At 42.6% G+C, this 25,250-nt stretch overlaps 2 protein-coding genes across 7 annotated transcripts in view; one reads left to right on the forward strand and one right to left on the reverse strand.

The window, feature by feature from the left end:
• Zmym6 (zinc finger MYM-type containing 6) overlaps nucleotides 1-10,207 on the reverse strand; it is a 38,414-nt gene extending 28,207 nt beyond the window's left edge. The window contains exons 1-4 of one of the 4 annotated variants that reach the window (XM_013120225.3): nucleotides 10,083-10,207; nucleotides 8,706-8,860; nucleotides 1,528-1,594; nucleotides 578-782 (exon numbers count right to left, since the gene is read on the reverse strand). In XM_013120225.3, the coding sequence (XP_012975679.1) occupies nucleotides 578-782; nucleotides 1,528-1,594; nucleotides 8,706-8,795 (362 nt within the window). In that variant the 5' untranslated portion in view covers nucleotides 8,796-8,860; nucleotides 10,083-10,207. Of the gene's footprint in view, nucleotides 1-577; nucleotides 783-1,527; nucleotides 1,595-8,705; nucleotides 8,861-8,951; nucleotides 9,358-9,684; nucleotides 9,930-9,960; nucleotides 10,060-10,082 lie in introns of those variants that run through there. The other 3 variants (XM_021232758.2, XM_005079459.4, XM_021232757.2) reach the window with 3 other exon arrangements.
• Zmym1 (zinc finger MYM-type containing 1) overlaps nucleotides 10,121-25,250 on the forward strand; it is a 35,524-nt gene continuing 20,394 nt past the window's right edge. For 2 of the 3 annotated variants that reach the window (XM_021232760.2, XM_040756607.1), the window contains exon 1: nucleotides 10,144-10,250. The gene's annotated coding sequence lies outside the window, so the exon portion shown is untranslated. Of the gene's footprint in view, nucleotides 10,251-25,250 lie in introns of all 3 variants that reach the window. The other variant, XM_005079458.4, reaches the window with a different exon arrangement.

The following is a 25,250-nucleotide window of genomic DNA, read 5'->3' on the forward strand; positions in this document are numbered from 1 at the left end:
AACTTACACATGGTAACTTACAACCATCTGTGACTCCAGTTCCAGGAGATCTGAAGCCTTATTTGGCCTCCTCTGGCACCAGTCACACATGTGGTACACATACATACATACAGGCAAACACCCGCTCACATAAAAATTAAGAAAACAACATGTACATATTATTATAACATAATTATAATTATAAATATGCAATTACTTAAATTCTTTATTAATAAGATCCCATTTATTAAGCATTTATAATATGCTAAGTTATGTGCTAATGCTGCCTCACTAAAATCCTAGGAAGTACATATTACTTAAAGGAAAAAAAAAATGAAAAACTGATACTTAATGAAAAAAAAAGAAAAGCTGATGTTCAGAAAAGTCAAAATATCAACATGTCACTGTCTCAGAGAAAAAACAAAAACAAAAGTGAGACACATGCCTTTAATCCCAGCACTAAGGAGGCAGAGGCAGGTGGATCTCTGTGAGTTCGAGACCAGCCTGGTCTACATATTGAATGCAAGGACAGCCAGGACAACACAGAGAAACCCTGTCTCAAAAATCAAAAGAAAATACAAGCAAGTGAAAGTTTTACTTGGAGCAGTGTGTGCAGATTCTCTTGGGTTGAGGTGACAGGCAGACAGCTGAGGAGTATCTGATGATGCATTCCTTTGAACAGAAAAGCTGAGCACATCCTGTCTTATGAAGTAGCTTTTTACAACCAGAACAATACACATGAGCAGCTGGAACTGAAGGAAATGATGTATTTGAGACGGGTGACAGTGGACCAAGTTGAAAGCCTAGCAAGACAAGAACAAACAAAACAGAAAAAAAAAAAGCAATTTCAGTTTCACCAATGCATATATTTTCTTTTCAAGGAAAAAAACTTGTTAGTTTTGAAAACTATTATATTAAGAAAACAATAATCATGATCCAAAACAAAGGGTTTCAACTTTTTCTTACCACAACCCTTAAGAAGTATTATATTTTAGTTAAAAGCCAGTTCTGATATGCACATATGCTAAACAAAATCTTTTTTTTTTGAGACAAAGTCTCACTATATATAGGCCAGAATGGCCTCAAACTTATGATTCTCCTGTCTCAGACTCACAGGTACTGATTACAAGTGTGTACCACTTCAGTCACTTGCTCACACAGCTTAACAGAAGGGTTTTTGTTTACTTTTGCTTTTTTCAAGACAAGGTTTCTCTGTGTAGCCCTGGATGTCCTGGAACTCACTCCATAGACCAGGCTAGCCTCACAGAGATCCTCTACCTGCCTCTGCCTCCAGAGAGCTGGAATTAAAGACATATTCTACCACACCCAGCTAGAAGCAGAAGTTTTACAAAACATATTTCTTTAATACATTCATCGCCTTCTGATATAATCTTAATGCCTTTTATTTTTTAAAAAGCTAATGGTGACTGGTTTTTACACTGAAAGATAAACTCTAAAGGAGAAGAAAGACTTCCAGGCAGAGGCACTCCCCTCAGTTCTACTAAACAAATACCGACAGTAACAAACCTGGTTAGTTTTACTTCTTACCAAGAGAAGTGTCATGGGCTGAAAATACAGCACTGATTTTCAGTTCACTTTCTTGAAGTCCATATTCCTTAAAAACAAGAGAGAGGAGAGGGAGAGAAATAAATACAATATATATATATAAATACATTAGAAATTCAATTAAAAATCTGATTCTGAGTTGGGTAATGGTGGCACTTGGAAGGCAGAGGCAGGCAGATCTTTGTGAGTTTGAGGCCAGCCTGGTGTATAGATCGAGTTTCAGGATAGCTAGGACTACACAGAGAAATCCTATATCAAAACCCTGTCGGAAAAAAAAATCTAGCCAGGCGTTGGAGGCGCTCGCCTTTAATCCCAGCACTCGGGAGGCAGAGACAGGTGGATCTCTGTGAGTTCGAGACGAGTCTGGTCTACAAGAGTTAGTTCCAGGACAGCCTCTAAAGCCACAGAGAAACCCTGTCCCCCCCCCAAAATAAGTCTGATTCTGTCACATTTATCTTTTATACATCCTAATCATAGTCTCCTTCATAAATATCTCAAGAACAAGACTTAGACTAGAGACTAGATACAATCTTTACAAAGATCACCTTTCAAAATTAGAAAACATTTGCAGTTATGTCATTCCAATCTTGAATACTACTTATTTGTGTATGTCTGTGTATGTGCATGTGTGTGGGTAAATGTGTACATGTGCACATAGATACTAGCCTTCAATGTCAAGACACTCTATACCTTATTGATTAAGATAGCGCCTCTCACTCATTAAAGTCAGAGTTTACAATTGCATAGACTAACTCAGCAGGCTCTAGGAATCTTCCTCTCTCCCCAGCACTGGGATTACAGTACATGCTCAACATTTCAAACTTGCAACCAACATGTTTACTGTAAGAAATACACACAAGGAAACTAATTAGGGGACATTTCACGTTTAAACCATGACTGTGCCCTTCAGAAGTAAAGGCCAAAAGACAGCTAGCTCTCTTTCCATGAACTAAAGCTACATGAGGTCCATATCCTGAGAGTTCTTACTGAACCCACCATGCTGGAACACTGATCTGACTTCTAGCTTCCAAAGCTATGAGAACAAATTTCTATTGTTTGCTGGGGCTGTAGCTCAGATCATTTATCCAGATTCGCAAAGCCCTGGATTCAATCTGAGATGTCAGCAAGGCAAGGTCTCTCATACCAGTTCATCAAAGACAGAGGCAGATGGCCTGTCAGAAGCCCAAAGTCAGCCCCAGCTACCTAGGGAACGCCGGGCCAGCCTGGGCTACAGAATGAGACCACAACTCAAAACAAAACAAAACAGCAACAACAAACAGGGTTTGTGTAGTTTACATTTTATTTGTTTGCATGTATTTATGTGTACATATTGGCACAAATGCTCCATGATGAGTGTGTAGAGGTCAAAGGAAACTTTGTAAAATCAGTTCTCTCCTTCCAATTTCACATGGGCTCTAGGGATCAAACTTAGGTTAGGAGACTTGCTCAGCCAGCACCTTTACCCACTGAGCCATCTCCCTGGCCTAGTGTATAATAATGCCAGTAGTCTAAGGTAATTTTGGTACAGCAGGATGAAATGACTTAGATAGTACTATGATCTGTCCCCTCTGAAACTCATGCTGAAATTTGATTCCTAACTGTGTGATCAACTGATATGTTTACATAGAAAAGTGAAAATTTCACAGAGTCTAACCCCAACACAAAGAACTGCATGCAATTAACAACTGCTGGGAGACAGAGAATTAGTCTCTCCCAAGAATGAGCCCCCTTATTGGCTGTCCAAAGCAGAGTGGTCAGCCCAGGAACTATATATACACAAACAACAAAACAGGACTCAGGAGGTTGTATTTATATATTTGTGCATACACAAATGTACATACACTAACTACAATAAAGAAGAAAGAGGCTATCAACTTGGAAGGTGATACAGGAGGGGTTTGATGGAGAGGGCTAAAAAGAAGAAAGGGAGAAAGAACAGTGATATAATTCTATTTCAATTAGAAACATACTTTTTCCCTTTAATTTAAAAGATTTTTTTCATATAATATATTCTGATCAGTTCCCCTCCCCCAACTCTTTCCAGATCTTCCCCCATCTCTCCTCCCACCCAAAACTACACACTTACTCCTTCATTAGAAAACAAATAAGCAATTAAAAAAAACACACAAATAAAAAAGAACAAAATAAACAGAAAAAAAATAAAGAAAACGGACAAGGAACACAAACACAGAGACACATTTCCACACACACAGGAATCCCATAGGAACAAAAATCAGCTGGGTATGGTGGCACACACAGTTAATTCCAGCACTCTGAGGCAGAGGCAGGCAGATCTCTGTAAGTTTGAGACCAACATGGTCTACAGAGTTCTAGGTCAGCCAAGGCTACACAAAGAAACCCTGTCTCAAAACAAACATAACAGAAAGTCTAGAAAAAGTGAAGAAATACCTCCATATACCACAGAGTTCATTTTATGTTGATCATCTACTACTAAGCATGGGGCCTGCCCTTTAGTGTGGTTTGTTATGTAATATTACTTTACCTGTGTGAAGATGTGTTACTTTTGTTCCACCTTGTCTGCCTAACGCACCTGACTGGTCTAATTAAAAAAAAAAAAAAAACACAACGGAATGGCCAACAGCTAGGCAGTAAAGGGATAGGCAGGGCTGTCGGGCAGAGAGAATTAGTAGGAGGAGGAATCTAGGCTCCAAAGAGAAGAGAATAAGGGAGAAAAGATACCCAAGGCCAGCCAGCCAGGCAGCTGCTAACCAGCCAGACATGGAGGAAGCAGTGAAAGTAAGACACACAGAACAAAAGAAACGTGAAAGCCCCAAGGCAAGACACAGATGAAGAGAAACAGGTTAAAGTGAGTTATAAGAGCTAATGGGACAAGCATAAGATAAGGCCAAGCATTCATAATTAATAGTAAGTCCACATGTCATGATTTGGGAGCTGGTTGTCAGTCCAGAGAATGCCTGCTACAATGGTTCAAACACCCAGTCAGACTGCTGGATAAAACTCATTTTTCCTTTGTGAGCAGTTGCCAATTAGCAATAGCTTCTGGGTTAGGAATGGGGGTCTTGTACCCACTTCCCCTTTCAGCACTGGGACCCCCAACTGGCTTAGACCTGTGCAGGCTCTGTGTATGCTGCCACAGTCTCTGAGTTCATATGCATGTCAGCCCTGCTGGGTCTAAAGACCTTGTTTCCTTGTTGTCTTCCATCCCCACTGGCTCTAACAATCTTCCTGCCTCCTCTTCTGCAAAGCTCCCTGAGTCATGAAGAGAGGGATTCAATGGCAACATCTCATTTAGGAGTGAATGTTTCAAGGTCTCATTCTCTGCACACTGTCCAGTTTTGAGTTCTCTGTATTTGTTCCCATCTAGTGCAGGAGGAAGCTTCTCTGATGACAACTAAGAAGCTGATCTATGAGTATAGCAGAGTGTTTTAGGAGTCATTCTATTGCTACATTCCTTTAGCAGAGTATTGTAGTATTGTTTTCCCCCAAGGTCCATGGCCTATCTAGTCTCAGATTCTTGGTCACCCAAGCAATATCAGGTATGCGTTTCCTCTCATGGACTGGACCTTAAACACAACCAGATAGTGTCTGGTTACCCCCACAACTCTGTGCCACTCCTGCATCAGTGTGTCATATGGGCAGGTCACCACTATGGATTGCAGGGTTAGTTAAAAGAAAAATAGAAATGTGACTCCCATCCTTGAAGGCAATTAGTTATTAAGACGGACTGGTTTATAGTACTGGACTAGTTACTGAGAGTGGGGCTATCCCTTCTGTTTTGTTTGTTCCTTACACATTTACTTGACCTTCCACTTTCCCACCAGGAAATAACACAATGCCATACACTTACCAGGAAGCAAGCAGTAACCAGTTCAGTACTGTCAAAAACTACCTGCTGCCTGGGATCAGGATGTAAAGTCCTAGGCTAGTTTTCCAGCACCTTATCTACTCTTCCAGACAACCTAATTCAGCTCCAGGACCCATGTCAGTCAGCTCACAACCACCTGAAACTCCAGCCAGGGATCTGATCCCCTCTTATCTCCAGACACACACACACACACAATTAAAAACAGTATTAAAATTCAAAATTAAATGGTGGTGGTGGTAGCAAAGGCCTTTAATCCCAGCACTCAGGAAGCAGAGGTGGGTGGATCTCTGTGAGTTCAAGGCCAACCTGGTCTACAGAATGAGTTCCAAAAAAAAAAAAAATCCAAAATTAAATACATAAAAATAATATTAAAATAAAAGAAAAATTTGAACTTTAATTCTGGCACTCCAGAGGCAGAGGTAGGTAGATCTCTGAGTTTTCTAAGCCAGCCTGGTCTATACAGAGAGTTCCAGGCCAACCAGGACTATACATAGTGAAACCCTATTAAAAAAAAAAAAAAAAGAGGCAAGCCAGGTGGTGGTATGCAAACCTTTAATCCCAGCACTCAAGAGGCAAAGGAAAGCTGATCTCTGTGAGTTCAAGGCCAGCCTGGTCTACAAACTACACAGAGAAACCCTATCTTGGGGGAAAAAAAACTGAACAAAATATATCTATTATAGCTGGGTGTGGTGGCACATGTCTTTAATCCCGGTACTTGAGAAGTAGAGGAAGGAGGATCAAAGGTGTCCTCAACTCCTAGTGAGTTCAAAACTAATTTGGATTACCTAAAACAAACACACAAAATTTTAATTTTCATCTTTTGGTGAACTGCAAATAGCTTATAGGAGCACAAATTAGAAGTGGGAAAGATGACCAACAGCACTCAAAAGGGAAACAAAAAATTAACATGAACAGTCTGGATATCACACTCAAATGTTTGTGATTTACCATATAGAAGGAACCTGGCAGAAGACGGTTGAGTACCTTGTAAAATGTGCTAGGCCCTGGGCTCAAGCCCCAGCACTGAGGATGGGGGATACTACAGGACTACAAGAATAAAAGAAGGACAAGATGCAAACAAGTTCACATGAAAAATAATGAAAAGGGAAATCAAAGAGACTCAAAATACATTTAAAAAGCAGAATCCACAAAACTTGGCAAACAAATGGTTACACTGGATAAGGCAAGAGGAACAATTTCCCAAGGGAAAGTAAGCATACTGAAAAGAGAAGTAGGTACACTGGAGGCCCCCACTCACTCAGCACTCTGCAAACACCACCTTTGAACCTTCACAGCTCACTAGTAGAGCAAGAAGGCATGCAATTAATGAGCAAGGTAAAACCTATCTGGCACTCCTGTGCTGCAACCATCCTGCTGTGAGGTGTGTGAGAACTTAAATCTTTTTTTTTTTTTTTTTTTGGTTGGTTGGTTTTGGTTTTTCCAAACAAGGTTTCTCTGTGTGACAGTCCTGGCTGTCCTGGAACTCACTCTGTAGACTAAGCTGACTTCGAACTCACAGAGATACACTTACCTCTGCCTCCCAAGTGCTGGAATTAAAGGTGTGAGACACCTCACCTTCTCTCCCTTTAATTTATTAATTTTCATCAAATTTAAATACTACTGCTTTGTCTCTACAATAAGGTCAGTAACTAAAGAGCATAAAACAAACATGCTAAAGAAGGTAAAAAAAATTCTTGGCAAAATAACTCACTCTCCACAAATTATATTTGTTTCTAATATGTCTTTAAGGGACAGTCACAATGATCTTTCCAAATGCAAATCTGTTTCCTGTTACTGTCTCTACAATGAAAACCTGGCATGGCAGTACACACGCACACACATATTTGAGAAGCAGAAACAGGAGGATCAGAAGTTAAAGATCACCCTCAGCCACACAGCAAATCAGAAGACAGTCTGGATTAGATGAGACTGTCTCAAAAAATCAATAAATAAAAATAAAATAAAAACTAACCCTATGTCTCCTGTTGCTCTTAAAATAAAAATCAAAATTCATAACAAGGTTCTATTCTGCATAATCTTCTCAACTCAAGCTACACATGGAGCAGCAGGTTCTCTGAAATCTTACTATCTGGGTTTGAATCCTATCTAATGTTTACTAACTGATTCATACACACTGCTTGGCTTTTTTGAACTCCGGCATCCTCACGTGTAAAATAAGAGTATTATATATGTGAGAGTGATAATGGGCACCTCTTAAGCTATCACATGATACATATTACACATTATGCATCTATTAGTGTTGCTCATCATTACCATTTACATATTTGTTTCTTTAACAAAAATAAGTATCACGGGCCCCCAGCAGTTAGGAAGCAGGAGGCAGGCAGAACTCTGTGAGTTCAAGACCAGCATGGTCTACAAGAACTAGTTCCAGGACAGAGAAACCCTGTCTCAAAACAAAACAAAACAAAACAAAACAAAAAACAAACAAACAAAAAAACAAGTATCACATTTACCATGACCTTTTCTCATTCAAAACATCAAAAACCTGATTAACCCATTATCTTAGCTGTTTTTGTATTGCTTTAAGAAAAATCATGCGGCGCTGGAGAGATGTTTCAGTAGTTAAAAGCTCAAAACCAAAAATATAAGAAAAACCACATTTGCAAGGAAAAGAATTTTTTCACAGTTCTGGAGGCTGTGAATGCCAAGATACAAGGGGATGCATTTAGTCAAGTCTTTCAGTCACATTACAATGTGTCAAAGGGTGGGAGTGTGCCCAAGAAAGAACAAGACAGCAAGCAAAGAGGAGCTCAATTGGCTTTTACAACAAACTCCCTCCTGGTAATGACAGAATATGCACATAGCATCATCACCCCCAGTAACACTGCATAAGGAATTACGTTTCCAATCAATGAAATTTGGAGGGTACATTCAAAACATAACATACATCTATTCATTTTGGACCAGCACTGGGAATTGAATACAGAATCTCACAGTGCTAGGAATGTACTCTACAACTTAACTATATATCCCTTCAGCCTTCACAGCACTAATCTAATGGATAAAACAAGAAAAATCAATGGGTTATATCAACTTATAAACCAGAAGCTGTTGGCTACCACTTTCGATTCTCCAGACAATAATAATAATAATAATAATAATTTTTATCCAGGCGGTGGTAGCCCACGTCTTTGCTCCCAGCACTTGGAAGGCAGAGGCAGGCAGATCTCTGTGAGCTCAAGATAGGCCTGGTCTACAGAGCGAGTTCCAGGACAGCCTCCAAAGCTACAGAGAAACCGTGTGGTAATAATGCTTTTCAGGCTCTTGGAAGTCAGGAGAAAATGCTTACTTGGGCATTGTCGGGCTCCTCTTTAATTGTGTCCAGAAGCCCTTGCTGTGCCATGGCTTTGTCACATCCACCATCCAAAGGCTCTTTCATCCCGTTTATTCAGGGCTCTTCTCCCATTTAAAACGAAGGTTTCTTTTCGATGGGTAGCTAGACTCCTAAAACATAAAAGACTGGTACTCGGATTTTGTTTTCCTTCATACTAGTGTGTTCGTTAATAGGTTCAGGGTCAAGCATTTGAGCACTAACCTTTCTGGACTGTTCTCTCTACTCCTGGGTTAGCTACCTTCCGACGGGAAAAGTCTATCGTCAAAGTTCTCACCTCCCTAGTGTCTTAGACAAGCATTATGGTCTTTACTATGCTGAAGGTTGTTGAGCTGTAGACTGGCCAAATGAGCCAGGGGAGGAAGCCACCAAGCTCTTGGAGAGCTGTCTCAGTACAATTCCCGACTGCATGGGCATTGGCTTGAGAGCTAAGTCGGCTTTGATTCCTCAAAGGGACCCAATTGCCTCATCTTCCTCTTACTCGGCCTGCGTTGGAATGAAGAGCCCTTTTCTTGTTCTAAAGCTAGTTCGGAGCCTAAAATGTCTTCACAAGTGAACACTAAGTTCCCGTTTGTAAGTGCACCAACTGGGCGTTCTGGAGCCTCCATGGAGGTCAGGCCTGTCTTCCTATAAACTAGTGGTTTTCAACCTTCCTAATGCTCAACGCTTTATTCCTCGAGTTATGGGAACCCCCCCAAACAAAAATTTATTTTTCTATATCATAACTGTAATTTTGCTACTGTTATAAATAGTAATGTAAATATCTGAGAATCGCCGCCATAAACAACCTTCCGGTTGTTCTTCAGATTCCCCAATGTACAAACGAAAGCTTAAAATGAAAAAGAAACCCTCGCTAAAGGCCCTTCATCAATTCAAGTCAGACATAGAAACAACGGATTTAGAGAAGCCTGTTGCGAAGCCGACACCGAGAGCTTACCACCACTTGCCACTATTGTAACAATATACAAGTGTTTGCCTCCTCCGATTGTCGCAAGCTCTCCGACGTTCCCGTTCGCAACCAGAATACCCCAGTCTGTGCCCAACAGCCAGCGAAGGAACTCGGTCTCCAAGAGAGTGCGCGAGCCTGCAGCGCCGGGCAGCCCCGGGGGGCCCCAACACCACCGCCCGGAGCCCCAACAACGCCGCCGCGTCACGTGACGAGCTGCCGCTCCGCCCACACCTGAAGGTGCCCGGCCCAGTCACACAAGATTACCCAGCTCCACTTGCGGCGTCTGGTCACGTGGGCTGTCACGCCCCATTTGGACACGTGATGCAGTGTCCCGCCCACAAATCCAGAAGTCGGAGAGGTCTCCTGTAGCCCCGTCATACACCCACCTCCAGTCACCTAGCTGCCTCCGAAGGGGCGCGAGACTGAGAATGCACAACAGCATTCAAGAGCCTCCGTGAAGACAACAAATTCTTTTCCTGGAATCGCCCGAGCCACTGCAACGCAACGTCTGGCCAACTGCGCGTGCGCACCCCTGATTACGCCCTAGACTTAAGGTAATTGGCCGTTCCCAGCCGTAATTCCCGCCCTCTTTTCCCATCATGCCCTAGACCTGGAGCCAAGTGGCCGTCCCAGCATTCTCGCTTCATATATGGCTGAATTCTTAAAGAGACGGAGGTTGAGCCATGAAAAAGTGGGAGGAGGAATTTGAAAAAGAATATCAGGAGTGTTACATGGCGCTGTATATGCCCTGTTCTGTATTGTTTTGTTTTGCTTTTTGATTTTTCGAGACAAGGTTTCTCTGTGTAGCACTGGCTGCCCTAAAACTCACTCTGTAGACCAGAATGGCCTCGAACTCACAGAGATCCACCTTTCTCAGTCTCCAGAGACGTATGTAACCACAAATGGCCTTCTTAAAAAGATGGATGCTAGGAGAACATAATACTTAAGCGTTTATTAATCAAAGCTACTGCTATACAATTATGTATCATTCCACATAATAGTAATGGAAACCATAATATGATACAAATTTTTGTCTGGAAAAATTGAACTGTTTTTTAATTCAATATTGTTTTTGAGATATGTTTATGATTTGTGAAGCTGTTCTTTATTCTGACTGCTGCATAGTATTTTTTCTATATGCACACTCTTTACGACTATCCAAGATTTGGTCAATATGGCTGATAGACTTTTGGTTTTGAAGCATCTAGCCATGTAATACGGATTTGCCTCTATTTGTTATTCATTATATTTGAAATAAGAACACTCAGAATGGCTCCTTATTTGGAAATTGGATGGTTGCTGATGGAGCTAGTTGAGATAAAACCAGAGGCTGGAGAAGTAGCTCAGGGGGTAAATCTCTTGCTGCAGGAGCATGAAGACCCGAGTTCAAATCTCCAGAATTCATGTAAAGCTGGACACATTTGTAATACCAGAATTCCTACAAGACGGGAAACAGAGACAGGAGGCCAGATAACCTGCAGTGTACATGCGTGTGTGTGCCATATGCACGTGAGCACACACACACACACTCTCACACGCACACACACACACGCACACACACACTCTCACACGCACACACGCACGCACACACACACCACACACACACTCACACACACACTCACACACGCACGCACGCACACACACATGCACGCACACACACACCACACACACACACACACTCACACACACCACACACACTCACACACACACTCACACACACACTCACACACACACTCACACACACACACTATTTTAAAATTTTGAGTTGCATATTTCTAATATACAGTGTCACAAAATAAACATTAGTATTTTTTTTTTGGTTTTTCGAGACAGGGTTTCCCTGTGTAGCTTTGGAGGCTGTCCTGGAACTCGCTCTGTAGACCAGGCTGGCCTCGAACTCACAGAGATCCGACTGCCTCTGCCTCCCGAGTGCTGGGATTAAAGGCGTGCGCCACCAACGCCCGGCTAATAAACATTACTATTTTTAATAATTTATTTGCTTTTATTTTATGTGCATTGGTGTTTTGCCTGCAGGTATGATTATGTGAGGGTGTTGGGTATGCTGGAATTGGAGTTACAGACAATTGTGAGCTGCCATGTGGGTACTTGAGTTGAACTCAGGACCTCTGGAAGAGCTGTCAGTGCTCTTAACTAGATCCATCTCTCCAGCCCCAAATTTATTTATTTTTTATTCCATTGATGTTTTACCTGCATGTATGTCTTGTAAGGGTGTCAGTGCTTGTAGTCCCAGACAGTTGTGAGCTGCCATGTGGGTGCTGGGAATTGAACCAGGATCGTCTGAAAAAGCAGTTGATGCTGTAAACCACTGAGTCATCTCTCCAGCCCCAAACATTGCTGTTGAACAATAGAAGAATAGGGGTTCAGCAAGGAGAAACATCTAAAACTCAGCAGGGCAAACACCAAGTCATGAAGCTCCATGTCTGGATCTGGGGATCTTCATGGATTCATCTGAACTCCAGGAGCTTAGGCAGCCCTGCCCCTCCAGCTCTGCAGCAAGCAGAGCACACCTCTTTGCAGAAAACTCCACTCCATCCATACAGCTTTATTTTCTTTCTTTTTTAACTTTATATTGGGGGCACAAAGGTCTTTGCACCCACAGATGTCTGGAGAAACCAGGAATGGTAAACATGTAGGGACCTCTCCTCAATGGAGGAGATAAAAATGCCTGTTTTTCCATCGAAAAAGCTGAAAGTGGATATTTTTAATGACCTGGTGACCTGTTTGCCGCCTGTGAAGGCAGACTCCACACAAAATGTTTATGCCAGACTCTACGTCCCTATGTCTTTTTTTGTTTGTTTGTTTGTTTGTTTGTTTTGTTTTGTTTTGTTTTCTCAGACAGGGTTTCTCTGTATTGTTTTGGAAGCTGTCCTGTAACTAGCTCTGTAGACCAGGGTGGCCTCGAACTCACAGAGATCTACCTGCCTCAGCCTCCCGAGTGCTGGGATTAAAGGCATGTGCCACCAATGCCCAGCTGGTCCCTATATCTTTATCTTTAGCTCCCAGTTAATAGAACCCATCCTTAAGAAGGGAATGTCATAGGTACTTTATAGCCTGCTGAACGCTGTGCTGTCTGTCAGAGACCACGTCAGATTCTAGGCCTTTTTGTCTACCGAACTCACTTTAGTGGTCACATGTACTTTGCAAAGGAATTTCTATGTAGTCATACCTTAAACTTTTTTGTGCACCTGGATTGAAATGATTGTTTCCTGGGAAACTTTTCCCAAATTGTACTGCGTTTTAAACGTGCTGGCAATGAGCCGCCTAACACCGGACCACCTGAAATTTGATTCAGATTGATGAAGTAAATCTGAGCAATTTGTATTCATTCTCACCTCTTTGCAGTTTGTTTTCCTGCCTGCTGTGACATCTACAAGGAACCCCCTCAACTTTATTTATTGAAGGAGCATGCACATGTCCCAGAATCCAAGTGAAAGACAGAGGACAACTTTCAGGAGTTGGTTCTCTCCTTCTGCCATGTGGGTTCTGGGGGAACAACTCAAGTTGCCAGCTTAGCTCCAAGTTCATTAACCCCAGTGAGCCTTCCTGCTGACCCACATACAGTTTTCTTTGGTGGATGTCCCATGGTTCTGGCATCTCCAAAATCCTGCAATTTCCAGGTCTCCATTGCTACTCTGGCTTTATTTTCACAGTTTCATGTAATGAGTGGCCTCTCCAGGACTCTACAGGAATTTCAACTCTGTCACATATTACCTGGCCTCGGTGGCTCTTTGGAAGTGTAGTGCAAGATTCTATGATACCCCTAACATCATCTTTCATTCTGTCAAAACTACTACCACATAGATGATGTTGCCAAACAGGGCCTTCAAGCAGTGGACTGCAGTTGTGACAGCTTCTATGTGATGACTCAGGGAAAACACATCCTTGGGCTGTTGGCTTTGAGGAGCAGGGAACCCGTTCAGTAATGATATGAGTTCAGGCTCACTCCTTTCAATTGAAATTAACAGTTCCAACCCTTTTCCAGCACCCATCTTTGCAGCAACATCAAACTTACTTGAACTTTCTATTTTGTAATCTGCACATTTTTATGTCTACCGACCCCATTTCTGGTACCAGTTTTTTTGTTTGTTTGTTTGTTTTGTTTCTTTGGTTTTTCGAGACAGGGTTTCTCTGTATTGTTTTGGAGGCTGTCCTGGAACTCACTCTGTAGACCAGGCTGGCCTCGAACTCACAGAGATCCGCCTGCCTCTGCCTCCCGAGTGCTGGGATTAAAGGCGTGCGCCACCAACACCCGGCTCTGGTACCAGTTTTATGTATTAGTTACTTGCTTTGTTGTGACAAATGCACTGAGGAGTCACTAACAGAAGGAAGGTTTTTTTTGGCACCCAGTTCCAGGGTACACGACATTGTGATGGAAAAGTCGTAACAACAAGAGCTTGAGACAGTTGACCATGTTGCAAATGCAGTCAAGGAACACAGGGAAATGAGTGCCAGTGCTCAACTCACTTTCTCCTTTTGGGCTCATAGTTAAGACGAATCTTTGTACCTCAGCTAACCTAATCAAGAAAATCCCTCCCAAACATATCCAGATGCCTGTCTCCAATTGACTATAAATCCCATCAGCTTACTAAGATTAACCACCACACACACACACACACACACACACACACACACACTCCTCTCTCTCTCTCTCTCTCTCTCTCTCTCTCTCTCTCTCTCTCTCTGTCTCTCTCTCTGTCTCTCTCTCTCTGTCTCTCTCTCTCAGAGGAAGAAAAAGAAGGAAGGAAGAGAATAGCCTCAGACAATGCAGGTAAAATGCAGCCCTAGCATAAAGATCAAACCCAGAAAGAGCTGTTTATCAGCAAAGGTTTATCTGTGATTTGTTGGTGCTGATACTGATAAAAAAAAAATGAGGGCATTGTGCCACCGCTATCTAACATACCCATTCCATCCCATTCTCACATTCCATCTCAAAAAGAAGTGTGGATATGGTTTAATGGGCATGGAGTAAACCATAGTGAGATTCATAAAACAGTCACAAATGTTTAATGGAGTTTCCCTGTCAAAAGCACAACCATAGACCTTGAGGAACAAAGACATCTAAGTGAGAAAATGTGGGTCCTGTAGGACTATAACGGGGCATGGGAGGCAGGATGATTCTGGTCTGAGGAGAAGGATCAGCCAAAGCAAAGCACCAGCAGAAGTTTACTCACACAAGATACTTAGAATCAAATACTTTATACCGCACACACATTTCTATTTAAAATTTGCTTTCCCGCTTTGTTATTTGTGGTGATATATTGTTTATTATTTAATAAAGCTTGCATAGGGGTCAGAATGCAACGCTAGCCGTAGCCGCAGATGCCAAGAAGTGGTAGCACACACCTTTAATCCCAGGACTCAAGAGGCAGAGGCAGACTGATCTCTGTGAGTTCAGGGTTACATGAGAGTGAATCAGTCTAAAAGAGAAATAGAGCTCAGGCCTTTAGTTCTAGCACTAGAGAGGTATATAAGGAAGAAGCAAAGGATCTCATGTGAAATTCAGTTTCCAGGCACCGGGAAGACAGGATCTCCATTTCAGCTTTGCTGGAGGTAAGAGCTACTGGCTGTCTGCTTTGCTTCTCTGATCTTCATCTTGAACCCCAATATCTGTCCCTTGGTTTTTATTATTTGTGTCACAGTTACTATTTGATTGTTTTATACATGCATATGTGCTTTGATCAAATCCATCCTCCCATTTACTCCATTTTTTTTTTCAAATCTAGTGGGTGTTCTTAGTGAAGTCAGAGTGTGAGTGGGTTTAAGATCACCTTCTGGAACATGGGTGCCTCACATGTCCGATATCCCTGAAGAAAATGGGTGAATTTTGAGTAGAACATCAAAGTATATTATTTAGGTAATATAAAATGTACTAAACGTGTTTTAAAAATATGGTTCTCACAGGGCAGTCAGTGATGGCACATGCCTTTAATCCCAGCACTTGGGAAGGCCGAGGCAGGCAAATCTCAGCAAGTTCGAGGCCAGCCTGGTCTACGGAGCAAGTTCCAGGACAGGCTCCAAAGCTAACCAGGCTGGCCTCGAACTCACTGCACAGAGAAACCGTTTCAAAAAAACCAAAAGCAAAACAAAACAAACAAGATTTCACTTTGTAGCCCAAACTGGCCTTGATCTTACTATGCAGCCTCAGTTGGTCTAAAATTTGAGGCAATCTTCCTGACATAATCCCTAGAATTCTGGGATTACAGGTATGAGCCAACATGCTCAAACTTGAATAGACATTATTTTTGAGTCAATGTTTCATGTATCCTAGACACCATGACCATGATGGGGTTTTTTTTGGGTTTTTTGTTTGTTTTGAAAAATGTGGAAGACTTTGGGACTTTGGACTAGAAAAGTGATTGGATTGGATGCTATAAGCAGGGCTTAATGGGCCATCGTAGTAAAAGCTTGGAAGAGAGTAATACATACAGACTGTAGAGGCCTAACTCAAGAGGTTTCAGAGGAAAACAATATTAGCAACTGGGATAGAGACCATTCCTGTGATATTTTGGCAAAGAATGTTATTGCAGAATATTTGTATAGCTATGCAAAGATGTGTGGTTTAAAATATGTAAAGATGTGTTGCTGTTTTACCTTGCCTGACTCAGGCAGTGATGGAACTAATAAAAGGCTGACCAACCTGTAGGCAGTTTTCCTGTCCTGGCAGCCGTTTCCCAAATAACCCACACTGAGACTTAAGATAATTTATAAGTGCTCGGCCAATAGCTCAGGCTTATAACTAACTAGCTCTTACAACTTAAATGAACCCATTTCTATTAATGGATGTAATGCTGCGTCTTGCTCCCTCTGTCTCTCCTGGTCACTCCCCTGGCTCTACCTTTCTTCCTCCCAGCATTCTCAGTTTGGCTGTCCCGCTTATACTTCCTGCCTACCGACTGGCCAATGAGCTCTTTATTAATCAATGAGAATAGTACATATTCACAGTGTACAGAAGGGTTATTCCACAGCCAATAGGGAAAAAGGAGGTATAGGTGGGATTTCTGGGCAGGGAGAGAAAGGAGGAGGAGGAATTTAGGCTTGGGAGGGGAGAAAAGAGACGCCAGGGAGACACCAGGGACCAGGCAGACAGACACAGAGGAAGCAGGAAAGTAGAACATACAGAAGGAAAGAAAGGTAAAAAACCTATCTTTCATGAATAGAAACAGTTTAAGTTATAAGAGCTAGTGGGACAAGCCAAAGCTAAGGCCAAGAATTCACAATAAGTTTCTGTGTTTTTATTTGGGAGCTGCTTGGCTGCCCAAAGAAAATGCCAACTACAGAATATGGTTGCCTTCTACCCTTGTCCTAAAGATTGGCCAGAGGACAAATTGAAAAGCAATGGACTAATTTCATTGTCAAAGGACTTTTCAAGACAGCCTAATATTGACTCTGTCACATGGTTATTAGTAATCACTCTTACACAGATCTATAATGAAAAAGAACACGTGGGACAAAATTTGCAGTTTGAAGCAAAAAAAAAAAGAGGACCCTGGAAATTTATGCTGAGTGAAGGTTTGTACTAAAAGAGATAAGGAGAGGCCCAGTGTGAAAAGGGATTGAGGGAGTGATGCTCCCAGGGCAAGACCCCACCAGCTAAACATCCAACTTGTAAGAAGGAAAGACCTGAGGAATTCTCTGCTACTAAAAAACAACAACAAAGGAAAGTTGCTGAAAATGTAGGGGTCCAGGCTCCACTTCAAGCTGTCATCAAAAATGGTTCTGGCTTTAGAGTGATAAAGGATAAGGGGACAAAGGGGCTGTAGATTCTTCCTCCATGTTTAGAAGAGCTGCTTAAACCAAGTGTATGGCAGGGGAATCCCTGCATGGAAACCCTGAGAGGACACTGGACTTCACTGAGGAAAGCTGTGATAGTGAAGCCTGGAGTCGTGCTGGAGACCCAGGATGTTAGAAGTGGGGAGCTGTAAGATACCAGCTAAGGAGAGCTGTTACCAGGGTGTGGAAATAGCCCAAGAGAAAGTAGTGTTTGTCTTAGGGTTGTAATTGCTGTGAAGAGACCACCGCAACTATTATAAGGAAAACATTTAATTGTCAGGGCTCACTTACAGTTTCACAGGTTCAACTGATTATCCTCATGGCGGGGAGCATGGTGGTTGCAGGCAGACATGGTCCTGGAGAAACAGGTGAGTGTCCTGTTGTGAAAATCATTTTAAGGTGTGTGACTTTTGTTTATGCTGCATTTGTTTAACTCTGTGAAGCTGTGATTCTTTGCCTGTCTAAAACACCTGATGGTCTAATAAAGAGCTGAACAGCCAATAGCGAGGCAGGAGCAAGGATAGGTGGGGCTGGCAGGCTGAGAAGGTAAATAGAAGGAGAAACAAGAGAACGGGGAGGAGAATATCAGGGGCCAACCACCCAGCCATACAGCTGCCCAGCCGCACAGCCACAGAGAAAGAGTGAAAGTAAGGTACATACACAGAAGAAAAGGAAATAAGCCCAGAGATGAAAGATAGTCAGGATAATTTAAGAAAAGCTGGCAAGAAACAGGCCAAGCTAAGGCCTGTCATTCATAACCAAAATTAAGCCTCTGTGTGTGACTTATTTGGGAGCTGGGTGGTGGGCCCCTCAGAAAGGTCAAAGAGTAAAAAGAGTAAAACTTTGCACTACAGTGTCCTACATCTTGCTGACAATAGAAAGTTAGCTTGAGTATTTGGGATATCCTGAGCATAGAAAACCTCAAAGCCTGCCCCCACAGTGACATACTTCCTCCAAAAAGACCATACCCACTCCAAAGAAGCCACACCTCCCAATAGCACCACTTCCTGTGAGATTACAGGGGCCAATTACGCTCAAACTACCACAGTGTTGTAGTCAGCAATACTGGAAGGGCACAGCCCCCTAAGCCCTTTGACATTGGATATGGAGCTACAGGATTTGGAGTGCCCTACTGGGTATCAGACTTGCTTTGATCTGTATTTCCTCACTGTGCCCCTATTCCTTTTGGAATGGTAATGTGTAAGTCTATGCCATTGTGTACCCGAAATACATCATTTGATTTTTGAGATTATAAGGGGTAACAATTAAAAGATTGCCTTGAGTCTCAGAAGAGACTTTGGACTTTTGAACTCTTGGGACTGTGAAAAACTATGGTGTGGTGATTTGAATAAGAATGTTCCTCCCCATATGGCCATATATGTGAATACTTCATCGTCAGGAAATGGCATGATTTAAAAAGGATTAGGAGAGGGCTGGAGAGATGGCTCAGAGGTTAAAAGCACTGACTGTTCTTCCGGAGGTCATGAGTTCAATTCCCGGCAACCACATGGTGGCTCACAACCACCTTGAATGAGATCTGGGGCCCTTTGCTGGCATGCAGGCAGAAGACTGTATACACTATAAATAAATAAAATATTTAAAAAAAAGGATTAGGAGATGTGGCCTTGTTGTAGGACATGTGTCATTAGAGGTGGACTTTGAGGTTTCAAAAGCTCACACAAGGTCTCTCTGTCTGTCTGTCTCTGTCTGTGGATCAGGTTGTAGCTCTCAACAACTGCCCCAGCACCTGCCTGCATGATACCCTCATGATGATAATGGAATAAACCTCTGAAATTATTAAGCATGCCTCCAATCAAATGTTTCCTTTTATAAGAGTTGTCTTCATTACATGTCTCTTCACAGCAGTAGAAATATGCCTAAGACATAAGGGAACTTTTGAAGTTGGGTTAAACACGTTTTAGTATGTCCACAAGCCTATGGGGGTCAGGGAGTAGTATGTGACGACTTGAATAAGAATGGCCTCCATGCCAGCCTGCTCTACAAGAGCTAGTTCCAGGACAGCCTCCAAAGCCACAGAGAAACCTTGTCTCAAAAAACAAACAAACAAAAAAAAAGAATGGCCTCCATGGGTCAGTGTGCCATAGGCCTTGAACCAGACTGTCTTAGTTTGGATTTCTATTGTTGTGAAAAGACACCATGGTCACGGCAACTCTTACAAAGAAAACATTTAAATGTGGTGGTGAATTACAATTCAGAGGTTCAGTCTGTTATCATGGTAGGGAGCATGGTGGCATGCAGGAATACATGGTTCTGGCTACATCTTGATCAGAAGGCAACAGGAAGTGGACCTAAAAAGTGTACTTGGCTTGAGCATATATGAGACCTCAAAGCCCACTTCCATAGTAACACACTTCCTCCTGCAAGACCATACCTACTCCAATAAAGCCACACCTTCTACTAGTGCCAGTCCCTTTAGGGAGCCATCTTCTTTCTTTCTTCTTCTTTATTTTTTTTTTTTTTTAGTTTTTCGAGGCAGGGTTTCTCTGTGTTGTTTTGGAGACTGTCCTGGAACTAACCCTTGTAGACCAGGCTGGCCTCGAACTCACAGAGATCTGCCTGCCTCTGCCTCCTGAGTGCTGGGACTAAAGGCGTGCGCCACCAGCGCCCGGCTGAGCCATCTTCTTTCAAACCATCACACAGACCAATAACTCATTGCAATGAATATCTTGTGAGTGAGGCTGATTGAATCAAAGGGCATAATGTGTAACATACCACAGCTCCTGATGCCACTAGGATGAATGAAGGAGGTATTGGAAAGACAGGGGAACAAAGTGGTTTTTGTTTGTTTGTTTGTTTGTTTTGTTTCTTCCCAAGGAATCAATAAAGAATTGTTTTAAAAATAAAGGAGCTGAGTGATGGTAGTACACACCTTTATTCCCAACACTCAGGAGGCAGAGGCAGGTGGATCTCTGTGAGTTTGAAGCCAGTCTGGTCTACAGAGATAGTTTCAAAACAGCCATGGCTACTCAGAGAAACAAATCCTGTCTCAACAAAAAGAAAGAGAGAGACAGAGACAGAGACAGAGAGACAGAGAGAGGAAGAGCGAGGCCTCCATGGGCTTATGTGGTGATTTGAAAGAAAATGGTCCCAATGGCACTATTAGGAGGTGTGGCCTTGTTGGAGGTGTGTCACTGTGCGGGTGGATTTTGCAATCTCTTTTTCTCAAGCTTCCCTTAGTGTGACAGTCAGTCAACTTGGCAGCTTTGACCACATGGTTCTGACTTTATAGTTAAAGATAGAAGAAATGGATTGTGGAATTTGCCTCCCCTCCTAAAGAAAACCACTGAGACTAGGCATATGTCAGGGGGTGTCCCTGAATGGAGACCTAGTAGAGAGGCCTTGGCATGAAGCTGTGAAATTGAAACTTGGAACTTGGATTGCCTTGGAGAACCAAAGATGTTAGAAATACCAGAATTGTGGGATACCTGCCAAGGAGAGCTGCTACTAGGGAATGGAACCAGCCCAACAGAAAGAAGGGCATTGCAGTCAACAAGTCTAAAAGGAATTGGAGACCTGAAAAGTATTTTGACATCAGACATGGAGATGCAAAGTTTGAAGTTTGCCCAGCTGATTTTCGGTTACTTTGGTCAAGTATTTCCTCACTATGCTCCCTTCCCTGTGTTTTGGAATGGTAATCTATATCCTGTGCCATTATGTGTTGTAAGTATGTGATCTGCTTTTTGAGTTTGAGTTTTATAAGAGTATTACAGTTAGGCCAGCCTGGTCTACAGAGCAAGTTCCAGGACAGCCTCCTAAGCCACAGAGAAACCTTGTCTTGAAAAACAAAACAAAACAAAAAAAAGTATTACAGTTAAGAGATTTCCATGAGTCTCAGAAGAGACTTTGGACCTTTTTGTTTGTTTGCTTGCTTGCTTTTTGAGACAGGGTTTCTCCGTATAACAGCCCTGGCTGTCCTGAAACCCATTTTGTAGACCACGCTAGCCTTGAACTCAAAGAAATCTGCCTGCCTCTCTCCCCTTAGTGCTGAGATTAAAGGTATGTGCCACCACCACTCAATGAGAGTTTGAACTTTAACATTGTTAAGATTGTGATAGACTATAGATAGACTTTTGAAATTGGACTGAATGCATTTTTTTCCATTATGATATATCTATAAGCCTTTGGGGGCCATGGAATAGAATGTGGTGGTTTGAAAGAAAATGGCCCCCAACAGAAGTGTGCGTGGCCTTGTTGGAGGAAGTGTGTCACTGTAGGGATAAACTTTAAGGTCTCTTTTCTCAAGCTTCCCTTAGTGTGACAATCAGTTGACTTCCTGTTGCCTCTTAAGTCAAGACGTAGGGCTCTCAGCCCCAGCATCACATCTGCTTGCATGCTGCCATGCTCCTCTTCATGATCATAATGGACGGAACCTCTGGAACCTCAATTAATGTTTTTATAAGCATTGCTTTGGTCATAGAGTCTCTTCACAGCAACAATATACCCTAACTAAGACAGTTCATATATTTGCATGCTTGGAATTGTTAGGGAAGGGTTAGTGGAACTGTTCGGGAAGGATTAGAATGTGTGACCTTATTGGAAGAAAAGTGTCCTTGGGACAGGCTTTGAGGTTTCAAAAGACATGTGCTGTCCTCTACCTCATGGTTGTCTATCAAGATGTGTACCCTAAGGTACTCAGTGCTCAAATAGACATAGACCTGGGCCAACCAGGTCTGCTTCCTATCTAGAAGCCCAGTTAAATTCCTTTGAAACCATAAACTCCAGATTAAACACTTTCTTTTATTAGTTACTTTGATCATGAGTGTCTTTGTTACTTTTCTATTGATAAGACACCATGACCAAACCAACTTGGGGAGGTGTGTAGTATGCATTCTTTCCCACCATCTGCCTGCTTCCCTCCGCTGTCTCAACCCCCAAATAACACACAAGACACTATATTAACTATGAAGCTGTTGGCTGTTTGCTATGGTTTCTTAATGGCTAGCTCAGACTTCATTATTAACCCATAATCACTAATATATATTTTATAAGGTCTTATCTTACGCACTCTCCTCTCAGGATCACATGGTGACTCCCCACTTTTGACAACATTTCCCAGAATCCTCCTTGACTCCTAGTCCCAAATATCTTGCTTCCCTATTGGCCAACAGTGCTTTATTTATCAACCAATAAGACAAACGTATACACAGAAAGAGGTCCCACACCAGGGAGGAAATCAGGACAGGATCTCAAACAGGCCAGAAACTTAGAGTCAGAAGCTGCTGCAGAGGCCATAGAGGAGTGCTGCTTACTGGTTTGCTCCCCATGGCTTACTTAACCTGTTTTCTCATAGAACCCAGGATCGCTATCTCAGGGATGGTACCACCCATGATGACCTGGGCCCTCCCCCATCAATCACTAAGAAAATGCCCTGCAGGGTTGCCTACAACCCAATCTTATAGAGCCAGTTTGTTTTATTATGTATACAGTGTTCTGCCTGCATGTATCCCTGCAAACCAGAAGAAGGTACCAGATCTCATTACAGATGGTTGTGAGCCACTATGTAGTTGATAGGAATTGAACTCAGGACCTCTGAAAGAGCAAGCAGGACTCTTAAACTCTGAACCATCTGGAGACACTTTCTTAATTGAGTCTTCCTCCTTTCGGATGACTTTAACTTGTGTCAAATTAACACAAAACTTTCCAGCTCACAATATATGCCATCAATCCCAGTTTCACTGTTTTTGAAGAAATCAGGAAGGCCATAGTAGAGGGATGAAGTCTTTGTCATTCAACACCACAGCAGAAAACATGCCTGTCATGCTGAGGGCTGACTCTTTACCTGATGAAAGTTCAGATTTCAGGAGCCTTCTGAGTCTTGTGCATTTTGCCCATCTACTCCTGGAACATATCCTATGGAAAGGGAAGGGCTCTGGAGAGGGTTAAGAAGCATCCAGACCAGCCCGGGCGTTGGTGGCATACGCATTTAATCCCAGCACTCCGGAGGCAGAGGCAGGCGGATCTCTGTGAGTTCCAGGCCGGGCTGGACCGACAGCCTCCAGAACAATACAGAGAAACCCTGTCTCGTAAAAAACAAAAAAACAAAAAACACTGTCTCGAAAAACCAAAAAAAAAAAAAAAAATAAGTGGATCCTAGCTTCTAACTTTCATATATGTGCATTTGTGCAGTAGAGATTGTGAGAAGAGCCCAGTATAGTAGACAGGGGAAAACATTTTTAAAAATTGTTTTTACTGAGCTGTACATTTCCCCTACTCCCTTTTCCTCATCCCCTCTCCCCTTTCACCCTCCCCCATGCTCCCCAGGCTCCCAATTTACTCAGGAGATTTGTCTCTTTCTTTCTCCTTCCTAGGTGGATCCGTGTGTGTCTCTTTTAGGGTCCTCTTTGTTACCTAAGTTTTCTGGGGTTGTGGACTGTATGCTGGTTGTCCTTTGCTTTATGTCTAATATCCGTTTATGAATGAGTACATATTATATTTGTCTTTCTGGGTCTGGGTTACCTCACTCAGGATGGCTTTTTCCAGTTCTGTACACCTCAAGATGTCATTGTTTTTTATGGCTGAGTAGTATTCCATTGTGTAAATGTACCACATTTTCTTTATCCATTCTTTTGTTGAGGGGTATCTATGTTGATTCCAGGTTCTGGCTATTACAAATAATGATGCTATGAACATAATTGAGCAAATGTCCTTGTGATATGATTGAGCATCCTTTGGGCATATGCCCAAAAGTGGTATTGCTGGGTCTTGTGGCAGATTGATTCCTAACTTTTGTTTGTTTGTTTGTTTGTTTTTGGTTTTTGAGACAGGGTTTCTCTATGGCTTTGGAGGCTGTCCTGGAACTAGCTCTTGTAGACCAGGCTTGTCTTGAACTCACAGAGATCCACCTGCCTCTACCTCCCAAGTGCTGGGATTAAAGGCATGCGTCACTACCACCATGCTGATTCCTAACTTTCTGAGAATCCACCATAATGATTTCCAAAACGGTTGTACAAGTTTGCATTCCTACCAGCAATGGAGAAGTGTTGGGGGGGGTCTTTAAGCAGATGTGGGGTGGAAGGTTTAGTAGAATAGTATGTCTGATACAAAAGTGCAAAAGGTAAAAATGCACAAGCAGAAGAAAGGTCAGACAGGAGAGAGGACGTTGGGAGAGTGAGGGAAAAGGTGTTCTAGTTAGTGTATTATCAGCTTGACACAAGTTAGGGTTATATGGAAAGAGGAAACTGAGAAAATCCTCCAACCAGATGGTCTGGAGATAAGTCTATAGGGCATTTTATGATGGGAGGGCAATTCACCGGGGGCGGTGCCAACACTCACCACAGTGAGTGGCTCTGAGTTGTTTCAGAAAGCAGCCTGTATCTGTAAGCAGTAATCTTACAGAGCCTCTAGGAACAAAGGAGGCATAATTACATGGAAACTCAACCCAAAGTACACGTCATGGGCTGGGCAGTGGTGGTGGCACATGCCTTTAATCCCAGCAATTGGGAGACAGAGGCAGGCTGATCTCTGTGAGTTCGAGGCCAGCCTAATACATAGAGCAAGTTCCAGTACAGCCAGGGCTACACAGAGAAACCTTGCCTCAAAACAAAACAAAAAAGTACATGTCACTTCTTCCACGAAGATGGGTCTAGAGATTATCTTAAGGGCCTAGGGAGGGATCTGGTATGGTCCCAGTTCAGTCATAAGGATAGCATAGAGGTCATTTGTGCTATTAGCCATCTGTGGTCCTGGTTGAGGGAGCTTGGTATGTGCAGACCACCAGGATATGAATCACCTCCATCCCCAGC

The sequence above is a fragment of the Mesocricetus auratus genome, unplaced genomic scaffold, assembly GCF_017639785.1.
Source record: "Mesocricetus auratus isolate SY011 unplaced genomic scaffold, BCM_Maur_2.0 Super-Scaffold_100014, whole genome shotgun sequence".
Taxonomy (NCBI): Eukaryota; Metazoa; Chordata; class Mammalia; order Rodentia; family Cricetidae; genus Mesocricetus; species Mesocricetus auratus.